This window comes from Sturnira hondurensis, unplaced genomic scaffold (assembly GCF_014824575.4).
Source record: "Sturnira hondurensis isolate 20B ecotype Veracruz unplaced genomic scaffold, ASM1482457v3 Scaffold0013931, whole genome shotgun sequence".
In the NCBI taxonomy this organism is placed as follows: Eukaryota; Metazoa; Chordata; class Mammalia; order Chiroptera; family Phyllostomidae; genus Sturnira; species Sturnira hondurensis.
Window position 1 is genome coordinate 4,339,776 of NW_028086562.1, and position 16,962 is coordinate 4,356,737.

Here is a 16,962-nt window from a genome sequence, read left to right on the forward strand (position 1 = left end):
GCTGCCTCTCTCACGCCTCCATACGGGACCGAACCGCAACCCAAGCCTGCGCCCTCCTCGGGAATCGAGCCTCGGCGGCCTTTAGCTGGGGGATGACGCCCTGCCCACTGAGCGCCCCCCGGGCAGGGCAGCCTCGCCTCCAAAGGGGAACCGGGGCGCCGGCCCCGCGGGCCGAGTGGTGGGCTCCAAGGTCCCTGCGCCGCGACTAGTCCGGGGTGGCCTCAACGCCGTGGTAGGAAGCGGGGCGGCACCCGCATCCGGTTAGCTGCGGATTTCGTCACTAGGCGCCGAGGCCGGAAGTGACGCACAACGCACGCGCTAGCACAATTTCTTCTCGGGGCCAGAGTCCCACCTTTGAGTCGTGCCTACGTCATCACCCCGCGCCGACGCAGGAAGTAACGACGCTCCAGGCGCGCGCCGGGCGCTGTTTCTCCTCAGGCTCCGGGACCCGCGGCGGCGGCGGCGGCGCAGGGGTGAGCAGCGGGCGGCCGCCTTGGCTGAGGCGCGTCTCCTCCGTCCCGTCTTGCCCGCGTGGGGCTCGGGGTTGAGGAGGCGGCGGGCCCCGACTGCCCGAGCCAACCGCTCCGGACTCTCCCGGGCTGCGTGCGGCTGAGCCGCGGGAACCCGGGCCCGCGGCCGGGGGCGGGACCCGGGGCGTCGGCGCCGCGTCCCCGACGCAGCCTGGGTTCTCTCGGTTTGCAGTGTTCGAACTCAAATGGGTGATGAAAAGGACTCTTGGAAAGTGAAAACCTTAGATGAAATTCTTCAGGAGAAGAAACGCCGCAAGGAGCAAGAGGAGAAAGCAGAGATCAAGCGCCTGAAAAACGTAAGCCATGGTGTCTGCGTACGGGGATCAGTGTCTGTGCCCTCGTGTCCCCGTTAGAACGGCGCGTCTTGGGTGAAGTTCTTCTGTGCCTGCGAAGGTCGCCGGGGAGCCCAGCGCCCGGTCTAGGAACTCGCAGAGGCGCTCTCCGGCTCAGCCCGCGTCCGGGGCGGTCGGGGGCGCGGCTGTTCCTGGCTGCTTCCTGGGGCGGCGTCCGTCCCGCCCGCCCGGCCGGTCGGCCCCTCGGGGAGGGCGCGGGCAGGAGGGCCCCGCGAGGGCGCCGAGGCGCAGCCCCCGGAGTGGGAGCGTCGCGCAGAGTCAGGAAGCGCTTCGGTGGGAAGTGCGCGTTCCGGCCCCGCTGTGCTCGGGGACGCCCGCCGTTCTCCGCGCTGAGCCACAGGCGCTGAGCCACGGAGCGTCTCACTTTCCCGTCTGCGGGATTTGGGAGCTTTTTGTATTTTTAAGGATAGAGATTTTTAACAAACCTTTTCATAAACCCCACCAAGTGTATACGAAAGTGTGCTTGGGGACGCTGGCAGGATTTCCCTGTCCACAAAGACGCCGGTCCCCGCCAGGGGAGTGACTTCCTGCGCGCCTCCCAGTCTGATGACAGGGACTCCAAGCGGGACTCCCTGGAGGAGGGGGAGCTGAGGGACCACCGCATGGAGATCACCATCCGGAACTCGCCCTACCGCCGCGAGGACTCCATGGAGGACAGGTGAGCGGTGCTGGCCGGGGGCCTGGGCCTGCTCAGGGCACGATGGGAGAGCTGGCAGGCAGGACTCGGGGTCCCCGGCGGATCGCGTGTGTGTTCTTGCCTTTGTGGTTGCGAGGCTGCTCTGAGTGCGCGGGTGTCCCCGCCGGGTGTTTGCGGGGGCGGGGGGCGGGGGGGTGTCGGCGCAGTCGCTGTCCAAGTTCTCTGCCAGCGAGGAATGCGGACGCAGCCCGGGCAGACCCCGCGGAGGGCCTGGGCCTGGTCTCTATGCACTTGTTCCCTCTGCACGGAGGGGCCTGCGTTGGGTGGAAAGGCCATCGTGTGCGTTCCCCCAGGGTTTCGGCCACGCGGTTCCTTGAAATATTGTTGAATCACCTTTTCGGGTCACTTGGTTTGATTAAAACGCTGCGACTTTTTGTTAAACAGCTTCATTGAGGCACAAGGAACAAACTGCATGTACTTACAATGTGCACTTGAGGCACGTGTGCGGCATCTTGTAGTAACCGTGTCCCGTGTGTGTAAAACCGCACGTGCATCTTACTCCTTCCCAGTTTCCTCAGATGTTTACAGTTCGTGCACCACAGTGGTTCCTCCCTCACGCTGTTCACACGAGTGTGTGCTGAACCTAGTCTCGCCTCCAGTTTCACAATGAACAGTCTCGTAAAGGCTGGTTCAGACCCCGCTTTCTCCGTGACTGGAGCCCTGCACCACCCCCACTGGAGACAGCCCACTGCACCCTGATGCCCCTGCGGGGCTTCCTCCCGCCCGACGCGGCGCTGCTGTGTCTCGTTCCAGAGGGGAGGAGGACGACTCCTTGGCCATCAAGCCGCCCCAGCAGATGTCGAGGAAGGAGAAGGCCCACCACAGGAAGGACGAGAAGAGGAAAGAGAAGCGCCGGCACCGCAGCCACTCGGCGGAAGGGGGTAGGGGAGCCCGCGTCTGCTTCTGCCCTGTCCCCGGGCTGTCTGCGTGCGCCCTAGGTCTTGGGCTTCCATCTTCTCTGGAGTCGGTGGGAAAGGAAGAGGAAGTAAAATTTTAGCTAAAAGCATAAGTTTATTGTAAATCGTTCTGAGTAGCTATTTTTTATTCTGGCTTGTTCCTGTCGTGATGTTGTCTTGGTGCATACTGTTCACAGAGTTGTCTTCCGTCCCCGGAAGTTGGGGAGACTCACTCTGCAGCGCTGGCTCGCTCTGACCGCGAGCTGGGTGCTCCACAGAGTCCCGTGGTGGCTCCGCTCTCTGGGGCTCCTGGGTCTGGGGGGTCTGATTGGACTGGCCTGGCTTTAGGGGACATGGAGAATCCCATGCAAAGGATCTAGACTTTGTCTCCTGTTCTTTCTGAATGGTGATTTCTTAAAACTTATGAAAGGAATACCCAATCAGAGCTCACTACAGGAGACTTTTATAAGGTGGAAAACCCCATTTTTACCATATAGTGATAACCACATTTTTGTCCTTTCTTACTTGGAGACTCACTTAGTTTTATGTGTTTGTCTTTTTTTTTTTACCATAAAACCACGTGTTTCTCCCAATCATTAAATAAACATTTGTCCTTTGCTGGATGTCTCCAAGTTAAGTGTTTGCATGTCTGTTCCCTGTGTGATGCGTCTCCCCCTCACCAGGCAAGCATGCCAGGGCCAAGGAGAAGGAGAGGGAGCACGAGCGCCGGAAGCGGCACCGAGAGGAGCAGGACAAGGCGCGCCGGGAGTGGGAGAGGCAGAAGCGGAGGGAGATGGCCAGAGAGCACTCCCGGAGAGAGAGGTGAGGGGCAGGTGGTCGTGGGCCCTGAGTGCGTGCGCGTGGTGGCAGCATCCCATCGCACAGAGGAGACATGCCACGTGGAGCAGGCATGGCACAGGAGGGGGCTCTCCCGCGGGGTGGTCCTGGAGGCAGGGCACTTTCACTGCATTTGGAAGCCGGAATTGGGTGTGAACCGAGTGAGAGGAAATAGTCAAGGGAACGGAAGTCTGGGTTTCCACCTCTTCCCAATGGAGGTGGGTGGGGAAGCCCCTCAGCCGCCAGACTGAGCAGAGCCTGACTCACGCCAGAGACCCTGTGTGAGTGTGCCATGGGCGTGAAGCTGGGGGCGCTGGGGGCTGGGCTTGGGAGTTCAGACAGGAGGTGTGACGGTTCGGGCCAGACTCGGAACAGTGTGGGGAGAGAACAGGGCAGCAAAGAGAGGAATTTACTTCCCAGACCTGTCGGCCGACGACAGGTGAAGAGGAGGAGCAGGTGTCTCTGAGCTGGGCTCTGCAGGGTGGCGAGGGAAGTGCCCTGTGACGGGACATGCAGCGCTGTGCTGTGTTCAGGCCACGGTAAGGAGGGACGTGACCGCGAGACAGCCGGCCTCGTCCCCACGTGCAGATGCTGGCACAGTGCTCAGGAGACGCCTGGTGCGGGGGGTCAGCAGCTCTTCACTCAGCACCCGTCTTTGCATTCTGTTCTGTATGCAGTGCTAGAGTTCTCTGGGTCCCAGCAGAAATAGACCAGTTCTGGGAAAAGTAACAGAGGAGATCCCAGAGGCCTTGAGAAGAGCCCAGGAGCTGGGACACCAGGCTTCGTTTGCAGGCTCCTCTTGGCGGGCTCTAATTCCCAGGAGAGAGCGTCTGGTAGCCCCAGCCCTGTCCTCTGTGGTCCAGGGTGACGGGACATGGGCATGTGGGGACACCAGGCCCCTGCAGTGTGTGGAGGTCATTTGCAGAGAGAGCGTGGGAGGCGGCTGCTGTCAGGAAGGTGCTTACGTTTCCCACAGCCAGGACTGGACGAGACAGGCATCTGAGAAGACAGGCATCTCAGGAAGCCGTGTGAGAAGAGCCTTGGCGCTCGTGTTGCAGAGGGTGTGGGAGGGGCTGAGGCCAGGAGGCGAAGGTAGAAGACCCCCGGGAGGTGCACGCTGCCCCCAAGGCGTCCGGGTGTGCAGTTGGCCTGGGAAGTATGCGTGTCTGCTGCGCTGCACGGAGTGTCCAGTGTGGGCTGGCCGCACAGCTGTGAGACCAACCCCAAGGACACCAGGCTTGAAAAGGGACGCAGGAAACAGCACTGGCCACAGCTCTGCAAGGGAGGCAGGTTTAGCCCATCAGGTTGTTGAACAAACAGCAGCAGCTAAGAGGGAAAATTAGAATCCATAGTGGCTACATTACCTAAAGTGTCCAATTTTCAACAAAAAATATTGAGATGTACAAAGAACTGAGAAAGTAAGAGTCCTGTTAAGGAGTCAGGGGAAGCACCAGTAAAAAGTGAGTGTCCAGTTTTAGGAAAGACTTGACTTCAGAAAAGACCTGGAAGCAGGAGTTGAAGGTGGAGCGAGTTTAAGGTACACAGGAGTTGAATGTGTACCTTAAAAGAGTGGAAATCATACAGATTATGCTTCTCACCACCAAAGAATTAAGTTGAAAGTCAGCAGCAGAAAGAAACCCCAGGAAGTCCCCAAAAGTTTAAAAAGTCCCACAACCATTTTTTTCTTTTTTTTTTTTTTAAGATTTTATTTATTTGGCTTTAGAGGGGAAAGGAAGGAGAGAGGGAGAGAAATATCAATGTATGGTTGCCTCTTGTGTGTCCCCTGCTGGGAACTGGCCTGCAACCTAGGCATGTGCCCCGACTGGGAATCGAACCACGATCCCTTGGTTCGCAGGCCCGTGCTCAGTCCACTGAGCCACACCAGCCAGGGCCCACAACCATTTCTGAATAACCTGTGGCCTGAGGAAGATACCATGAATAAACAGAGTTCTGAAGTGAGTTGGAATGAAGGTGACGTCAGAACTCACGGGTGCGGCTGCAGCTGCACCGAGGGCAGAGTGCGGGCTCTGAGCACCAGTGTCTGAGACTGGGGCAGGGGGGAGGGGGTAGATGTCGGGGTTTGTCCAGGCTGACAGCGCAGCTCCTCCCTCAGAACCTGGGAGAGGGAAGCAGACAGCCTGAAGCAGCAGCAGGAGTGTCCAGAAAACTCAAAACAGGCAGACTGCGGGATCTTTGGAGGGTGGGGGCTGACCACGGTGGGCAGGCTTGAGGGAGCGTGCCCACGACGGAAAGGTGTCTTTGCTTTTCAGTTGTTTACTCACTGGTCTTACAGAGGAAGGAGGGGCAGAGAGACAGGTCGATGTGGTCTTTCACTTGTTTGTGCTTTTAGTTGATTTCTGTGTGAGCTCCGACTGAGGATTGAACCCACAACCGTGGTGCGTGGGGGCGACGCTGCAACCCGTTGCGCTGCCCAGCCCCGGCAGTAGCGAGAAGGTTTTACAAGTGGCTGTGGTGGCGGTTGCACAACTTCACACATTTGTGAAAATTGCAATCAGTTATTAAACTTTATATGTCAAGTGAACCACAGCTCTATTTTCAACGAGCTTGGACTCACACCTACAAAACTGCACGTAGGCCTCTGGTGCCCTTCGCCCAGCCCCTCGGGGACGATGTCTGTGTGGGGCCTGGCGTTCTCACGGTTGCTCTCGTCGCGTTTCTGGGGGTAGGAGAGTGCTTCTCTTTTCACGTGTTTGTGTGTGAGGCGGAACGAGGGGGCTGTGGGAGTTACCTATGGTCGGGTCTCACCCTTTGGCCACCTTGTGGTGCCATGACCCACACACACCTTGGTGACTAGTGTTTCCTACACTGACATGGCCCTGAAGCTGTTTTCTACATGCATCTCACCGCAGCCATGGAGATGTGCCTGGCAGGCAGGCGGATTCAGGCGGTGCCGCGGTGTGTGCCCGGCGGTCCTCGGCACTTGGAGCTGGCGGACAGGAAGGCGCTGGCGGGCGGCAGTTTCCGACAGGGCCGCTGCTCGCACCACCTGTTCATCTGCCGTGCTCCTGGGAGCGGCGCCCTCGGGATGTGCCTGCTCATGGCTTCTGCCTCTGAAGAGCTCTGGGCTGAACAGTGGAAAGAGGCAGTTTACAAGTTCGGGGGAAGCACTGGGGTAAGAGAGTGACCTTTCTGTGTGTGAAGAAGTGGCCTGTGCCTGCTGCAGGGACCGCCTGGAGCAGCTGGAGCGCAAGCGGGAGCGGGAGCGCAAGCTGCGGGAGCAGCAGAAGGAGCAGCGGGAGCAGAAGGAGCGGGAGCGGCGTGCGGAGGAGCGGCGCAAGGAGCGGGAGGCGCGGCGGGAAGGTGCGCCTGCTGGACCAGGGAGGCCCGGAGGGGGCGGTGCTGGGAGCTGCACCCAAGGAGCCATACGACCAGGGGCCACCCAGGCCTGGCATTCGACAGCCATGTCAGTGTCTTGTGCGCCTGCTGCCCACAGGGGTGCACCCAGACTTGGGGAGGTGGCCCTGGAGGGTCCACCCGGTCCTCGGGGTGGGTTCTTGGCCTCTGCCCTGGGTCCTGCAGGCAGGTGTGTGTGGCCGTGTCTGCCCTGCACACATGAGGGCCATCACCCTCAGTAGGGGTGCGGGTGAGAGGGGGACGGGAGGGCCCTGCGGGCTGGAGGCTGCTGCCACTGCTGTGTCTTGCTCTGCCTGGTGCCAGTCTCTGCCCATCACCGGACCGTGCGAGAGGACTATGGCGACAAAATGAAGGCCAGCCACTGGGGCCGCAGCCCGCCCCGGCCGCCTCGGGAGAGGTTCGAGCTGGGAGACGGCCGGAAGCCAGGTAGGGCCGGGCTGCACCTGCTTGGGTTGCTGTTCTGGGGGCGGTTGCTAGAAAGTCCTTAAAATAGGCCCCCAAAACCACCTGCGGGGGCCCACTTTATCAGTGAAAGAAGAGAAGGTGGAAGAGAGAGACCTGCTGTCTGACCTACAAGATGTCAGCGACAGCGAGAGGAGAACCAGCTCGGCCGCGTCCTCCTCAGGTAGCCGCTCGCCTGGCCAGGCCCCGTCTCGCTGTCACACAGCGGGGACCTGAGAGCTCACATCCTGCCGTTTGCTTCCAAAAGCGGAATCCGGGTCCGGGTCAGAAGAGGAAGAGGAGGAGGAGGAGGAGGAGGGGAGCAGTAGTGAAGAATCGGAGGAGGAGGAGGAAGAAGAGGAGGAGGAGGAAGAGGAAGAAGAGGAGACTGGGAGCAACTCGGAGGATGCGTCTGGACAGTCAGCTGGTGAGGAGAGAGTGGCATGTGGCGGTGTGTTTTATCTGTTTTATTGCATTTCATTACCGACTATATAGAGAGAGCAATCGATGTGCCGTTTGGCTCATCTGTGCTGCATTGGCTCGTTCCTGCGTGTGCCCTGGCCTTGGCGTATCAGGATGATGCTCTTACCCCCTGAGCTACCTGGCCAGGGCACGCGACAGCGTATTTCGATAGAATTTTGGGAACTGCAGATAAATCAGTAGAGGTCTAGTGTTAGAAAACTTACAAGTTGAAAGTGCCTTGCTACCTGAGACTTACCTGAAACTGGTGGAAGGAGCAGGCCCCAGGGCATGCTGGGTGGCACTGCCTGGCCAGGCAACAGCTGGCCAATGCCCGTTCTGTCTTGCAGAGGAAGTGAGTGAAGAAGAGATGAGTGAAGACGAAGAACGAGAGACCGAGAACCACATCCTCATGGGTAAGAGGCCTCCCTGTGGTAGTTTGTGTTCTCCGCATCTGTCCCTGGCGGCGATGACACTGGTTAAAAACTGAGCGTGACTGCAGCAATCACTGAAACACACTGCCCTCCAAGCCATGTCAGGCCCCAGAGACCACAGGGCACTCCTGTCCTGGCCATGTCCCAGGACTGAGCTGGGTGCCACACCGAGCACCACACTGGGCCAGTGGGGGGCCAGCATCCCCCCAAGGGGACAGTGCTAACTGAATGCCACTCTGAGTGCCACTGGGGCCTGGACAGGAGGTGGGCCTCCACCAGCCCTGGCCCGGCCTCAGCACAAGGGGATGGTGACAGCAGCTCGCGTCTGAGCCCTGGGTTGCGCTTGAGCCCGGGGTCCTGCAGGCAGCCAGGCTGTGCCCTCAACACCATAGTCCCCGGCCTTCTCCTTTAAGCCTAGCATCTGGACAGTGGCTCCTGGTGGTCGTGGTCCAGCCAGCGAGCCCCAGTGCCCTCTCTCCAGGGAAGCAGCTTGCATGTCACTGCTGTCAAGCTCTTGTGTCACCATTGTGTGGCCTCTCTGTGCCCTTGGTGTCCCCACCTGCAGAGCAGGTTGGGGCTTGTGACAGTGGTTCATTCTTGGTCCCATAACCGGCTGTAAATTTGGAAGTTCCAGAATCGCGTTTTGACCGAGATTCTGGAGAAAGTGAAGAAGGAGAGGAAGACATGGGGGAGGCCACCCCACAGAGCAGCGCCCTGACCGAAGGGGAGTTCGTGCCTGAGTCCCCGGCCCTGTCGCCCGTCGAGCTCAAGCAAGAGCTACCCAAGTACTTGCCCGCCCTGCAGGTGAGGCGCTTCCCACCCCCCTGGCTCTGCCTTGCTGATTTCAGCAGGCCCGTGGCTGAGAGCAGGGCCGGGGCGGGGCGGGGGCAGGGGCGCTGCCACCTGGGTGCAGCAAAAGCTGCTGTGAAGGGCTTGGCCACCGCCTCCCTCATGTCTGTGGGCGAGGTCCGGCCACGAAGTCCCTGGGGGCCCCATGTGTGGAAGGCAGACAGCCTGGTGAGTGGCCGGCCTGGTGGTCACTCTTGCTGTGGGCCCTCCTCCACGGGCCTGCATGGGGTCCTGGGCCGTGGTGGGCACCTGCATGTGCTTTCTTCTTGGGACATTAGTAGCGGGGACACTGCAGGGGTCCTTGGGGAGGAGTGGGTCCTGAGAGGGGTGAGCAGCCTCTGGTTCCCTGGCTTTCTATGGTTGTTGGCCCTGCCTGGAGCCCCGAGGCCTGCTGGCCCCACCCTGGGTTCAGGGACAGTGGGGCTCCCTCTGGCCGTCACAGTGCACCTGAGCTGTCCCGGCTCCTTATTAGCTGGTCTGCCAGATGGCACTTCCCCACAGTGCACCCCTGGCCCCATGCTACATTGGGGGGGCAGCCCAGCCCTGCACGCTGCCCCCAGGGCCCTGGGTGGGCCACTGCAGCCCAGCAGGGTGCAGACAGAGGGAGGGCCAGGGGCTGGTGGGGCTTGGGTGGCCTCAGTCCCTTTAGGACACACAGGGCCTGCAGGAAGGGCGTGCCTGGACTGGCCTCGTCTGTGCAGTTTTGTTTCATCTCCAAGGGGCAGCTCTCAGTGCAGAAAACAGAGACCAGAGTGCCTGCCCCACCCCCAACATTCGGTCCGTCCTGAGGTGTCAAGTGGGGTGTCCACTCCCACTGTCACACCTCACGCCATGCCCCGCCTCCCCAGGGCTGTCGGAGCGTGGAGGAGTTCCAGTGCCTGAACAGGATCGAGGAGGGCACATACGGTGTGGTCTACAGAGCCAAGGACAAGAAGACAGGTGGGTAGGGTCTCACATGGCCCCCGAAGGGAAGGCAGGTGGGGGCAGGGACACGGAGGCCTGAGGAGCAGTGTTCCTGGGCACAGCCACTCGCCGGTTTCACCATGCACAGGTGTGTGCGGCCCTATGCTGATTCTGGGAGGGCAGTTGGATTTCGGGACGGTGTCCTGTCCACACTCAGGGCAGAGGAATCTGTGCCCTACACTCAGGCCAGGGAGCCCGCCGCCCCTGCAGTCCTGGGCGCCGCCCTCCCTGGTGTGGGGCGAGGCCTTGCCTGCCTAGCCAGCATCAGGCAGACTCGTGGATGACACCCCAGAGCATTGCCTTTGGTACCTCCAGAGGCCAGCCTGACCACGAGACACTACTGTTTGGTTGAAGGAATGTCACCTGTTGTCACAAGGGGAGGAGGAAGTCAGCCAGGCAAGGGCTTGGAGCTGCTGGGGCACCAGCCTTGAGCGATGGCCCCTGAATGGTGTGGGGGGTCGCAACCCCACCACCACCACCATGGTGTGCCTACCTGGGATCTTAGGTGTTGGTGAGGTCATATGAGCCCACACGCCCGGAGAATGGGTGTCAGGTGTCTAGGTCTGGCCGTGTGCCCTGGTCCTAGTGGGGACATGAGTGCAGTGGGAGACTCTCCTTGGCAGTTCTATGGGACGGCTGGCCTGGGCACATTGTACTTCGGTGGCCGGGGTCTGGGCTTCTTGGCACCCAGGTCTGCGACCCCCGGTCCCGGCAGCACCCAGGCCCGCCCTGGTTACTGCACTCAGGAGGCCGGGTCCCCAGCCCCCGTCTGTGCGCTCCCTGCAGATGAGATCGTGGCTCTGAAGCGCCTGAAAATGGAGAAGGAGAAGGAAGGCTTCCCTATCACGTCGCTGAGGGAGATCAACACCATCCTCAAGGCGCAGCATCCCAACATCGTGACCGTCAGGGTAGGTGGCCCACCCGTGCCCCCAAGAGGGTCAGGCGGGTTAGACCCCTGGGCTCAGCTCTTTCTCAGACGGCGAAGAAATGCAGTCTGGTCTCCAGAAACGCCAGGCACATCGGAGTCGTCCCTCTCAGTCGGTGCCGTCCCCTGGCGTCTGCCCTGGGGTGTCAGGCTGCTGGGGGTCCAGGCATCTAGGCAGGAACAGAGGCCCGGGTGCCCATGGTCCCTTCGTTCCCCAGGAGATCGTTGTGGGCAGCAACATGGACAAGATTTACATCGTGATGAACTACGTGGAGCACGACCTCAAGAGCCTGATGGAGACCATGAAGCAGCCTTTCCTGCCAGGTGGGCCGGGCCCCGTGGTCCTGAGTGTGCCCCCTCCAGGTGGCCTATAGGTTATGTCCCCAGGAGGGCAGCCCTGCACTCAGGCAGCCCAGCATTGTCCCTGGGAGCGGTGGGATCACCACGGGCGCCACACGCTGCGTGGGTGCGTGTGCGTGCCAAGTTGGGGGCGTGCCCAGGGTGACTGCGCCATGCCCCATGCCTTCCAGGGGAGGTGAAGACCCTGATGATCCAGCTGCTGTGCGGCGTGAAGCACCTGCACGACAACTGGATCCTGCACCGCGACCTCAAGACCTCCAACCTGCTGCTGAGCCACGCCGGCATCCTCAAGGTGAGCCTCCGCCCACCAGGGGGCGCCCGCCCCCCGCCACAGCCCGCTCACCACTGCCCTGTCCTCACAGGTGGGGGACTTCGGGCTGGCGCGGGAGTACGGGTCCCCTCTGAAGGCCTACACCCCAGTAGTGGTGACCCTGTGGTACCGCGCCCCGGAGCTGCTGCTGGGGGCCAAGGTGAGTCCCTGGCTGTGTGGGGTGCCCTGCGTGCTCGGCCCCGCCTTCCCCTGAGCCCGTGCGCCCCCCCAGGAGTACTCCACGGCGGTGGACATGTGGTCCGTGGGCTGCATTTTCGGGGAGCTGCTGACGCAGAAGCCACTGTTCCCTGGGAAGTCGGAGATCGATCAGATCAACAAAGTATTTAAGGTGGGTCAAGGCGCCTCCTGGGGGAGGTGTCTGCTGGGCATGGTCCTTCTGAGGCGTCCCTCTCTCAGGACCTGGGGACCCCCAGCGAGAAGATCTGGCCCGGCTACAACGAGCTCCCGGCAGTGAAGAAGATGACCTTCACTGAGCACCCCTACAACAACCTGCGCAAGCGCTTTGGGGCCTTGCTCTCGGACCAGGGTTTCGACCTCATGAACAAGTGAGCCCCGTGGGCCCTGCTCCCCACACCCAACCCCCCCCTGCCCCCTACAGAGGGTTCCACCTCCACCTGCCTTTTCCCCCAGGTTCCTGACCTACTTCCCTGGGCGGAGGGTCAGCGCCGAGGACGGCCTCAAGCACGAATATTTCCGGGAGACCCCGCTCCCCATCGACCCCTCCATGTTCCCCACGTGGCCCGCCAAGAGCGAGCAGCAGAGGGTGAAGCGCGGCACCAGCCCGAGGCCCCCTGAGGGAGGCCTGGGCTACAGCCAGCTGGTGAGGGGCAGGCTGGCGCCTGAGGGAAGGCTGGGGGGCCCTGGGGTGGGGCTGGCCCAGCCGGGCCCCACGGCACTGCTTGCTTCCCAGGGGGACGACGACCTGAAGGAGACCGGCTTTCACCTCACCACCACCAACCAGGGGGCCTCCGCAGCGGGCCCCGGCTTCAGCCTCAAGTTCTGAGTTCCTCACGGACCCCACACCAACAACCCTGCGGGCCTGGGGCTCCGAGGGGACCAGGGCAGCGGGGGGCAGGCTGGAGCACCGCTGGGCCGGCTGGATGCAGATGCTGCCCCCCAGGCTGCTGTGAATAGACCTCGAGTCTCGGACTGCTGGTCTTGTTTTCTACATTTCCTTTGTATTTTATCTTGGCTTGTACATTTGTAGAGAATTAAATCTTATTTCTTTGTGGAAGGAAAAGCTGTGTGTTTTCAAACGTGCCCCAAGAGGCCAGGGCCTCAGCGAGTGCAACCTCCGCCACCCCGCCCTCCGGGCTCTGCGGTCGGAGAGTGGCCGCGATTCACAGTCCGAGCGGGGTTTTCGCCCAGGCGCCTCCCAGCCGCCCCGGTCCCCAGAGCTGAGCGAGTGAGCTCAGCTGCGGGCCTCCTTTGAGGATGCGCCGCCCGTGGAGATGGACTCAGAAGCTCGGCGCGTCCTTCCCCTGCCCGCCCTGGGCGTGATCGCACAGGACCAGGTGTGGCCTCCGCGCCACCTGGACCGGCCGCCTCGGTTCCTGCTCCAGTTGGGCTGGGCGGCCCAGGCAGAGGCGAGCTGGTTCCTTGCATGGGCCCGACCCCCTAGCTCGGCTCCCGTCCGGTCTGTCCCGCAGCCCACCCTCCCCAGCCCAGCCCTTCTGCCTTCCTGGACCCGAGCGAACCCAGAGCGCGCGACGGGCCGGGAAAGGCTCCTCGGTCTGGGGGACCTGTCCTCACCCACCCCGAGGGGCAGTGCCAGGCACTTGAGGCATCCTGGCCTCAGGCTCCCCACATCCAACGGGCGCGGGTTGGGTGCCCCGCTCCCGTCCCAAGAAGGCGCGGAGACGTCGGAGAGAAAGCGTTTTATGGGCTGCCCGGGCGCTCAGCTGCGCACGCGCACTCGCCAGGAGTAGGTGCTGAGCACGCGCTGCCGCCGGCGCACCACGCACGTGTAGGTGCCCTCGTTGATGGCGTTGGCGATGATGCTCAGGTGCGCCTCGCCCAGCGCCAGGTAGCCGGGGAAGGAGAACTCGAGCGGTTCCTGGTCCTTGTACCAGCTGCGGAGGGGGCGGAGGCAGAGGCGAGTGCTGGGCGGGGGCCCGGGCCCACCGCCCCCTCGCCGTCGCGGGCGGGCCACTCACTGCACTTTGCCTTTCTTGTGCAGGATCTTCTGGCCGCAGCGGAAGGTCACGTTCCTGCCTTCCGGCACCAGGCGGGTTTTGGTCCTGGGGGGCGGCGCGGTGGCGGCCACCGTGGGGAAGGGGAACTCTGCGGGGGCGGGGAAGGGCTGCGTCAGCGCCCCCTCCCCCCGCCCCCCCTCCCCCGCCCCCCCCCCGCCCGGTACCGTAGCAGAAGTCACAGCTACTGGGGCACAGCCTCTTCATGAGCCGGCGGCGGGCGTCGCAAAAGCCCCTCCGCGCCCAAGACGAGCACACGAACAGCCGGTCCAGGCAGCCTGCGGAAAGGCGGGCGGGCGTCAGTGCCGTCCCGGCCCCGGCCCGCCCGCGCGTCCCCCGCAGGGACCCACCGTAGAGCCGGTGCAGCCCCCACAGCTCGTCCTGCGACAGCGCCTTCCAGCCGCGCAGCGTGGCGTTGAGGTGCATGAGCGCGCGGCCGTGCTGCGAGTGCATCAGGCCCAGCGCGTGGCCGATCTCATGGGCCGCCACGTGCACCAGGTCGGTGAGCCACACTCCTGCGGGCCCCGCCGGTCAGCGCGTCGGGCCTGGCCTGCCCGCCCCCCGGCCTGGCTCCCCGAGGCTGCTCGCCGGCAGGGCTGCGGCCGCAGGCAGATGAGAACGTTCCAGGCCGGCCGCGGCGGTGAGCTCGGCGCCCAGGAATGCAGCCTCGCTCCTCTCCAGCGGCATGGGGGTTGGGGGCTTCGGGCTTCCCGTGGCCTCCTCGCAGCCTCCCGCTCCCGGACCGTGTGACCCCCCCCCCCCGCACCGCTCCATCGGCGCCCGCCCCGGCCCACCTTTCTTCCAGCTGTAGCGCGTGGGGCCCAGGACCCAGTACTCGCTGTCGTCAAAGTGGATGCCGCCATGCGGGGGGAAGAAGGCATGGGCCAGCTCGCCCGTGGGGCCGTCGAAGCAGTGGTGCAGCGCGGACACCAGGCAGTCCGTGTGGTTGACCGGGTAGAAGCCTGGGGGAGCAGGGGACTGAGAGGGGTCCTGGCCGCGGGCGGGGGACCGGGGGTGTTGCACCCACCTATTCGGAGGTCGCTGGGCTGCTCGGCGGCCACCTCGCGGAAGCTGAACGGGGACACCTCACTCCACATGCGGAAGGCGGCGGCCAGACCCTGCCGGGTCTCTCTGGGGCTCAGCAGGTTCCGTGGGAAGGACAGGATCCTGGGGTGGAGGCTCGAGGTCGGGGAGGGGGCGGTGGCCAGGCGGCTCCCAGCCTCCCCCCAGGGCGAGGGTCACACCTGTACGTGAGGTTGAAGTGGTCCCAGCGCAACCTGGCTGGGGTCAGCGTGTAGCGGCGTCTGCGGGGCGCCTGGTGGGGCAGCGGGCCGGGCCCCAGCGTAGTGGGGACCCCCGCGGGGCGGGGCGTGGCTTCTCCCTTCAAGGGAAGCGAGTGCTCTGGGGAGGCAGCAGCGAGGCTGCCCGAGTCCCAAAGACCAGGTGACCTGACTCGAAGCTGATGGGGTGGGGCAGCACTGACTTCCACTTTTGGTTTTTCTGCATTTTCTGGTTTTCTACCTCAAGCCGGCAAGTGTCACTTTTACAGCCATAAAACAACACGTCACTAAAGATAAGCCAGGACGGAGTGGGTGGAGCTGGGGGGACCAGAGGCTGCCCCTGCCCCAGCCCCGCCAGACACCAGGGCTCGCGGACACTTGGACTCCTGCGCCGGTCCACGGGCGGGGGGGCGGACTCACCTGTGCTGCGCTCGCGGAGGGCCAGGCAACCGGGGCCCCCAGCCGGGCCAGCAGCGTCAGGACGGGCAGCAGGCACAGGGCGCCCAGCAGGGCCCCCAGCCCACCAGCCGGCGCGCGGGCGCCCCACGAAGCCCAGGAGACGCAGGGCCCGCGGGCCATGGCTCCCATGGACTCCGACTTGCTGTCGGGGCTCTGGGCGCCTGGGCCGTGGGACCTGCAGGAGCGCGAACAGCCGGGGGAGGCGCCGAGACAGCTCGGGTTACAGCCCCGGGGTGGGGGTGGGGAGCGGGAGGTGGGGACAGCCACCCCTGAAGGGAACCGGCTGGCCATCCTACTGTCAGCGAGGGGGACCCGGGCCTGCGGGTCGGTGGCGGTGGCCTGGTCAGGGCCTGTTGGGTGGAGCTACTAGGGCGGGAGGTGGGGGCCAGGAGGTACCCTGTCGGCAGGAAGGGACACGCCCGGGGTTCAAGATCGGGCAAGGATGGTCAGTTGGGGTCCCAGACTGGCTGGGGCTGAATGACCTGTGGCCTCCCCTTCAGTGGACCGCCCCCAACTCCCTCGACACTGAACGAGACTCCGGAATAGAACTTCCATCCAGGCCAGCTCAGGATACGTCCCCAGTGCAGCCCGTCAGGGTCCTTATGAGAGGGGCGGGGACGCTGAGGGAGGGGACGTGGCAAGTGAGTACAGGCGGCTAAGCGGGGAGAGGCGGGAGAGGCGGCTCGGGGACGGCGCCAGGAGGGAGGGGGACCCGCAGGGGTCCCACCAAGAGTTGGAAGAGGCCAGAGGAGGGACCTGGCGGCGGATGTGGGGGGAAGGCGCACAGGGACAGGATCCGTAGAGAGCCAGGAATCCCTGACTCGGCTCCCTCGCGGCGGAGCCGGGCAGAGGGCCCGCATCTGGAGTGATCCCGGGTGGGAGGTGGGGGACAGTGTCTTGAGGCTGGAACACTCGAGGGTGGCATTCAAACTGTACCCGGGTGGGGGGGGGGCGGCGGGCAGGCAGAATGTTGGCGAGGGTGCTTCTGGGCTGGGGGAACTAGGGCCGAGGGTTGGAGGGGTGTGTGGGGCAGTCCGTACAAGGCCAAGGGTCCTGGCCCTCCCCGTTCTCCATCCAGGCCTGGAGCCCAGAATGACAGTGGCGCGCTGGGCCAGCGGGGTCAGTGCCAAGTGCCTGGCCAGCAGCAGTGAGTGAGGCTCCGGGGGAGCATTTTGGGTGGTTCTTGGAAAGTGCAGGGCGAGCAGGGGCAGCGCCCGAGTCTTCATGGCTGAATACCTACTTGCCCAACACGCTTCCCCGCCCCCCCCCCCAGTCCTTGAGACCCTGAGGCTGGGCCCTGCCTGCAAGCAACACCGTACCCCACGCCTGCCCCACTTCACCGCGACCCCGGAGCCCACAGCGAGAACCAGGCACCGCGTTGGTCCAAGCCTGTCTTCACAGCCTGCACGGGAGAAAAGTGGAGGGGCGGCCAGGGTGCTGCCGAGTCGCGGGAGGATGTTTCTGGCCCAGAGGCGGTGTCTGGACCCAGGAGCCCTGGGAAAGGCAGGATGCGCGGTCGGGAGGGGGCGGGACGTCTGGCGGTCAAGCAAGGCCACCAGCTGGGCCAGTGCGGCAGCTGAA

At 63.5% G+C, this 16,962-nt stretch overlaps 2 protein-coding genes across 3 annotated transcripts; one reads left to right on the top strand and one right to left on the bottom strand.

Moving 5' to 3' along the window:
• Positions 1-377: 377 nt before the first annotated feature.
• On the top strand, positions 378-12,684 carry CDK11B (cyclin dependent kinase 11B). Its single transcript, XM_037062201.1, has 20 exons — positions 378-473; positions 703-826; positions 1,426-1,541; positions 2,334-2,461; positions 3,160-3,298; positions 6,498-6,634; positions 6,992-7,114; positions 7,218-7,313; positions 7,398-7,556; positions 7,939-8,004; positions 8,651-8,826; positions 9,720-9,810; positions 10,621-10,742; positions 10,978-11,083; positions 11,290-11,411; positions 11,482-11,589; positions 11,662-11,778; positions 11,847-11,995; positions 12,081-12,270; positions 12,361-12,684. Exons 2-20 carry the CDS (start codon positions 716-718, stop codon positions 12,451-12,453), a joined length of 2,349 nt encoding a protein of 782 aa, XP_036918096.1. The 5' UTR covers positions 378-473; positions 703-715; the 3' UTR covers positions 12,454-12,684.
• A 631-nt stretch (positions 12,685-13,315) lies between these two features.
• MMP23B (matrix metallopeptidase 23B) lies at positions 13,316-15,733 on the bottom strand. Of its 2 annotated transcripts, XM_037062202.1 has the most exons (8): positions 15,343-15,731; positions 14,887-15,023; positions 14,670-14,809; positions 14,437-14,604; positions 13,993-14,157; positions 13,810-13,920; positions 13,607-13,733; positions 13,316-13,522 (listed from the first exon to the last, which is right to left on the bottom strand). In XM_037062202.1, exons 1-8 carry the CDS (start codon positions 15,670-15,672, stop codon positions 13,348-13,350), a joined length of 1,353 nt encoding a protein of 450 aa, XP_036918097.1. In that variant the 5' UTR covers positions 15,673-15,731; the 3' UTR covers positions 13,316-13,347. The 2 variants fall into 2 exon arrangements, with proteins under 2 accessions (XP_036918097.1, XP_036918098.1); XM_037062203.1 differs by lacking the exon at positions 13,993-14,157 and having other exon boundaries at positions 15,343-15,733.
• Positions 15,734-16,962: the final 1,229 nt, after the last annotated feature.

Excerpts from the sequence above, each read along its gene's own strand:
- CDK11B (XM_037062201.1), top strand. The coding sequence starts at position 716 with ATGGGTGATGAAAAGGACTCTTGGAAAGTGAAAACCTTAGATGAAATT. Across the intron at positions 7,314-7,397 it reads CTCGGCCGCGTCCTCCTCAG|CGGAATCCGGGTCCGGGTCA; the intron begins GTAGCCGCTCGC and ends TGCTTCCAAAAG. Across the intron at positions 8,005-8,650 it reads CGAGAACCACATCCTCATGG|TTCCAGAATCGCGTTTTGAC; the intron begins GTAAGAGGCCTC and ends TAAATTTGGAAG.
- MMP23B (XM_037062202.1), bottom strand. The coding sequence starts at position 15,672 with ATGGCCAGCCGGTTCCCTTCAGGGGTGGCTGTCCCCACCTCCCGCTCC. Across the intron at positions 15,024-15,342 it reads CCTCCGCGAGCGCAGCACAG|GGAGAAGCCACGCCCCGCCC; the intron begins GTGAGTCCGCCC and ends CTTCCCTTGAAG. Across the intron at positions 14,605-14,669 it reads GCCCAGCGACCTCCGAATAG|GCTTCTACCCGGTCAACCAC; the intron begins GTGGGTGCAACA and ends CTGCTCCCCCAG.